We start from the raw sequence: 1,657 nt of genomic DNA, 5'->3' as shown, positions 1-1,657 counted from the left end.
TCACAATGCAGTCATTTTTACTGCTTTTGGGCAATATAGGTATATACTAAGTTTCAGTCTTTCTAGTGTTAAGAAGGTATAGTAGAATTATTTATACAATGATTCATACGAGATTGAATAACAATTCATACAGCATTTCATTTCATCATTTAATGTTTAATAAGATATTATACCTGAGTTCCCGGGCACAGTTCAGTTTTTGATCATTCTGCGCATCTCAATGCTTTACCGTGTATTCTTAAATTATTTTTAGTAGTTAGGTAGATTAGTTTACTAATTGATGTGTACAGAAAAATTAATTACAAAATTAAAATTGGTAGAAATCATGAGGGATTTTCTCAACTTTCCTTTATCTGAGCTTCTAATGAAAATTTACTTATGTAAATTGTACTGTCAATTTTATATCATGTAAAGGAAAAATGTAAAAAACAGACATTAATTTTATTAATTAATCAGTTTGATTTAATTCGTAATAAATGATCTTATTTTTTCCTTCTTCTACTTTTAACATATTCTTATGTGACGTAAATGCTACAATTTATATACAGTAACAAGATCATTCATTTGAGACATAAAAATAAATATACATAATCTATTCTTTTTACATTTTTCTTGACTAATGAGTTATTTCAAACTTATGTATTATGTATAGAGAAACATGTTAAAATCCCGGAAGGAGAAAAATAACTGATATAATTTGTCAAGAATGAAGAGAATGAATATCTTACGAATTATTCATGAACATAGATTGTTTGTTCCTTTTTTTTAAAAAAAAAGAGCCAACTGTTTTCACACCGATAGGGGGATCGAAAGTTTAGAATACAAAGTCCAATGAATCCGTTAAGTAAATTTCTGATGCATTCGAATCGATTGACAGTAGAGACGTTATCTTTGCCAGGAGATAAGAATTCTCATTTGGTGAATGAAATCGTTTCGACTTTCATTAAATTAATTAAAACCGAGAAGTATTGATATAATCTAAAAACATTAAATAGTAAACCTTACGTAATGGCGGTGTTGCAATCTGTTACAAAATGAAGACTGTGAGGAGAAAAAATCATTTGATAAGAATGCTAGTTTCACGTTTTTTAACGGTCTCTTCTATTACGTTTCAGTTAGTTGCCAGAGGCGGGTATTCTCCAAGAAGCGAACTATAAAAAAACTACATACTCAAGATGAACAAAGTGGATTATATGGAGGTCACTGTACCCAACTATTCGTTCATCTTCAACTTCGAAGAAACGTTCCATCACCTGGACACGAAAATATGGATGACCAAACACTGGACGAACTGTTTCTATTACTGCGGCATTTATATGATACTGATATTCGGCGGACAGGCTTACATGTCGAACAGGCCGAAATTCGAGCTTAGGGGCATACTTGCGCTGTGGAACACAGTGCTCGCCACCTTCTCCATTATTGGATTTACTAGAACCGCGCCGGAATTGATCCACGTGCTCAGGCATTATGGGTTTCACCATAGCGTTTGCATACCTAGGTACGACTTACTTTACCTCAATTCGTTTTATTATTTAACGTTTAACACTAGATTGCCCAAGGAAGTAATTTTGACTGCTTTTGGGCAAATGTACAAATAATAATGCATAAATTATTTTTTTTCCCAAGTGAAGTAAATTTTTTTTATTGTTAATAT

At 31.7% G+C, this 1,657-nt stretch overlaps 1 protein-coding gene across 1 annotated transcript in view; it reads left to right on the top strand.

The window, feature by feature from the left end:
* Positions 1-1,557, top strand: part of LOC108630067 (elongation of very long chain fatty acids protein 6-like) — a gene marked incomplete at its 3' end in the record, with an annotated part of 4,286 nt that extends 2,729 nt beyond the window's left edge. The window contains exon 2 of the mRNA XM_018033129.2: positions 1,116-1,557. Coding sequence (XP_017888618.1) covers positions 1,176-1,557 — 382 coding nt within the window. The remainder of the gene's footprint in view (positions 1-1,115) is intronic.
* Positions 1,558-1,657: the final 100 nt, after the last annotated feature.

The sequence above is a fragment of the Ceratina calcarata genome, unplaced genomic scaffold (assembly GCF_001652005.2).
Source record: "Ceratina calcarata isolate Rehan_Ccalc_2016 unplaced genomic scaffold, ASM165200v1 scaffold646, whole genome shotgun sequence".
NCBI lineage: Eukaryota > Metazoa > Arthropoda > Insecta > Hymenoptera > Apidae > Ceratina > Ceratina calcarata.
The sequence above is the reverse complement of the archived record's forward strand: the minus strand, read 5'-3'. Positions and strand labels throughout refer to the sequence as shown.